General features: G+C 56.7%; 3 protein-coding genes across 3 annotated transcripts; all 3 read left to right on the plus strand.

Moving 5' to 3' along the window:
- Positions 1-59: 59 nt before the first annotated feature.
- SPRG_17734 (hypothetical protein) lies at positions 60-1,164 on the plus strand (the record flags this gene model as incomplete). The annotated part of the gene is made up of 6 exons (XM_012357122.1): positions 60-105; positions 160-311; positions 362-475; positions 521-595; positions 652-768; positions 815-1,164. 6 exons carry the CDS (start codon positions 60-62, stop codon positions 1,160-1,162), a joined length of 852 nt encoding a protein of 283 aa, XP_012212512.1. The 3' UTR covers positions 1,163-1,164.
- A 533-nt stretch (positions 1,165-1,697) lies between these two features.
- On the plus strand, positions 1,698-2,444 carry SPRG_17735 (hypothetical protein; the record flags this gene model as incomplete). Its single annotated transcript, XM_012357123.1, has 1 exon — positions 1,698-2,444. One exon carries the CDS (start codon positions 1,698-1,700, stop codon positions 2,442-2,444), a length of 747 nt encoding a protein of 248 aa, XP_012212513.1.
- A 744-nt stretch (positions 2,445-3,188) lies between these two features.
- Positions 3,189-3,552, plus strand: SPRG_17736 (hypothetical protein; the record flags this gene model as incomplete). The annotated part of the gene is made up of 2 exons (XM_012357124.1): positions 3,189-3,418; positions 3,465-3,552. Coding segments are annotated over 2 exons (318 nt in total), but the record flags the coding sequence as incomplete, so codon positions are not given.
- Positions 3,553-3,573: the final 21 nt, after the last annotated feature.

Raw genomic sequence — 3,573 nt, forward strand, 5'->3', positions numbered from 1 at the left:
GATCCATCGATGGACATACTGTCTAGTACCTTGTGGACCTCAAGCGCGCGTACGATTTTATGCTCGAAGTCAAGCACGAATCGCTCATGTCAAAAGACCTGCGAGGTCCGCGTTGCTTTTGAAAGAAAACTACTTAAAGTGCTGTGTAGTCCCAAGCAGGCACCATTGAAAAGCTCCAGGACTCGGTCGAGCGCCTCAAGATGGCGCTTGATACGGAGCGCACGAGCATGGCCAAGCTCGAACGCATGTCACGCATCACGACCAACGACCTCACGCAGCTGCAAGACAAGATGAGGTCATACGAGCGCGAGGTACAATGAGGACCTCGTCGATTGAGTTGTTGCGACACTGCTGCTGCTAGTCGAGCGACATTGAGTTGGAGCGCAATCGGCTTTTGGAAGAAAAACGCAAAATTGCCTTCATCATGATGGAAAAATCCAAGACCTTGGACCGCGAAATCGATCTCAACCAGCAGGTGCACCGACGCGCTTACGAACGTGGAGTACCAATATCTTTATAGATGGCCAAGAAGCTCCAGGAAAAGGATTCGGACATGAGCCGCCTCCACGACACGGTGTCGACCCTCGCAGCGGCGGTATAACGACGGCGACACCATGCCGACGACGCCTGACGCTCGCAATTGCGTCGTAGGTCAAGAGGTTTGAAGACGCGATTCAATTTCGTAAAGACACCAACCGCGACGTGGGCATTCTCGTACTCCCGACGCTCGACGATACAAGCATGCAGACCGATCCGTGGAAACCGCAGGTCTACAACCATGAAAACATGATATTTTGAACCTGGCGCGGGGTAGGGTCTCATTCTTCGCCAGCGCAACAGTTCCAACCAGGTGCCGCAGCGCTACGAAGGCCCGGTCAAGATCATGGTCGCGTGTCCGAGCTTGGACGTGCTTCTCGGCGAAAAGACGCTGGACCGTCCGGTGACATCGGCCTCGATGACGGCACTGCCATCGGCCGTCGACAACAATAATCATACCTCTGGGCGGCGGGTGCAAACTGCCGACGCAGTGCTTCTCGGCGCCTCCCACCGAAAGCCGCCGCGAAAGATGCACGTCGGGCGCATCAACCTACCACGCGTGAACCTCCCACGACATCCGTCGAGTACCAGCCTCGACCCGCTCGTCGATAATTTTGTCAATTGAGCCGCTTGAAATGGTTTAAAATGGCAGAGGAACGATGTGAAATGAGAAATGCCTCCGTCAGCAGTCAGGAGTGCGGCATGGTCACGATCGCAAGCACTGGTTCACTCTCAAAATCTGCATCGGCTTGTACCGGATGGCGTCGGTCAGATGTGGATGCAGGACCAGGCAGCTTATTTGATGTGTGAGGAATTGCGTGGGGACGTAATGCCACATTTGCAACGTTGATCCAAGGTAGATGCAAGACATCGATGTTGCGCAGTGGACGGATGACGACAATGTTCCGGGAGGTCCGAGGATGACGTGACCGTCTTTGTCTCAAAGGAGCTGCTGGTCTAATGCAATATGAAGCTTCCAGCGTTATAGCCCAAAGCAACCCACACCCAACAGACAAATGCCGTAGTATCCAAGCTAGACCCGTCTTTTGACTCTCAGTCAAGTCAGATGGAAGAGCACGCAGATGGCGTGACCACTAAGTGCGGCCCTCCAAGGCAAAGGTTCCGATCGCGTCACTTCGAAGGTTTCTCGGCTAGGCGCCATGGAGACGACAAGCGTGGACAGGACGTCTCTTCCGCTCGAGTGCTTGCGCTGCTACCGCCGCTCGACGATCGACCTCATTGCGCCCTGCAACTGTGCCTCGTACGTCCACCGCGACTGCTTGGACGCGCGTCGCGTCCTCAACGGGTCGGCGGTGACGCACTGCAAGGCCTGCGGCGAGGCGTACGACTTGTACGAGGTGCCGAGTGAAGCGGCCGAGTACAAGCGGCGCTTGCGCATGGCGCAGCTGCTCCGCGTGCTCTTCGTGCTCCTTGTGGTGATGATCGGGTGCGGCATGATCTACGCTGTCGAGGAGAGCACGGCCAGAAAGTACCGCAATTCGTGGACCGACGAGGATCGGGCGCTCAACGAATGGCTCGCGTCGATCGGTTGCCCGCGCTTCCTCGCTCACTTTGTCATCAGCCTTTTCTTCACGGCGATCGCAGTGGGCATCTTCATCGGCTGCCAACGGATCGCGCCGACGATGGCGCGTTGCATCAACGCGTGCGAGACCCGGTTCGGTCGCTACAGTACCACGATCCTCGCCGTGTTTTTTGCGGTCCTCTTCATTGGCATGATGCGCCTCGTCGGCCTCTACATGGTGCTCTTGGCGCTTGCCGGCGTGCTTGGCGCAGCAGCCGGCGTTGGTGCCACCCTCCGCTTCCACAAGATTCACGTCCAGTACCGTCACGTCCAAGACCGACGACTGCATGTCGACGGCACCGGTGTTAACATTAGTCCAGCCTAGAGTCAGTCACCGAAAGGACATGCAAGGAACTCGAGATGTGGCGAAGACGTCTTCTACCTTCAAGACCTTCCAGTGGACCGTACGTACGTACATGGACTGCGTACGCCGATGCTAAAGCAGCGAGGACTATCAACAAATGCATCGGGCGTCTTCCTTGCTAACTTGATTGCTGCGGTGCTTTGGTGCATGAAGAAAACTCGCAGGTGGCACGGTACCGTGGTCTCGACCGCATCGTGTGGGCACGTGGCGGAAATGGCTTGCGCGACTGGACTACCCAGGCCATAAGTATGTACTACGTATTAAACCGGGGGTGCAGGTTGGTGACGTTGCGATGTCTTGACTCGGCGACAGCAAGGCCGGGCCAGGGACGCTGAGCTCTTAGACTAGAGCGGTGCTAACGAGAGTCGTCTGCGTTTGAAGCACCCGTGTCCGCGCTGGAGTGAACGGAGGGCTCCTTACTTGCAGCTCATGCTTGCAGCTTATGCCAAAATCCCAGCGACATCATGCGACGAACCATCCGATGTGACAACTCAAATTTCATGAATTCGACGTGACGTTGGTGTCCAGAAAGTGAATATCTTTGGTGTGAAACTTGTCGCACACGTGCACATCTAAAACGTAGCATAATACAATCGAGTCAATGTATTTCGCACGAGTGTGCTTCACTGTGTGAATTAAAGTTTCACACGCTGGGATTGCAGTTCGTTTGAAAAATCATTTTCGAACATCTCATCGTCGAGCCGGATGGAGCTGCCAGCCAAGACCACCGACGCCACGGACGCTGTCGTCGTGACCGTCGCTGCGTCGGCGCCCGCCAGCGACGAGGCCATCCCGGTGTTGCCGTCGAGTCCATTCTGCTGCTTCTACTGCCTCGACGACGGCAACGGACCGGAGCGGTCGGCGACCGAGCTCATTGCGCCGTGCGCGTGCGCCACGTACATCCACCGCGACTGCTTGGATACGCTTCGCATCTCGTCCCGGATGCCAACGCCATGACGCACTGCGGTACCTGCGGCGAAGCATACGCTCCTCCGAGTCGGGCGAAGAGGCCGAGTACAAGCGCTTGATGCGCAACGCGCAGCTGCTTCGCTTCCTCTTCGTGCTTGGCGTTGTCTCCTCGGTAGCTGCA

The sequence above is a fragment of the Saprolegnia parasitica genome (genome assembly GCF_000151545.1).
Source record: "Saprolegnia parasitica CBS 223.65 unplaced genomic scaffold supercont2.742, whole genome shotgun sequence".
NCBI classification, from domain to species: domain Eukaryota; phylum Oomycota; class Saprolegniomycetes; order Saprolegniales; family Saprolegniaceae; genus Saprolegnia; species Saprolegnia parasitica.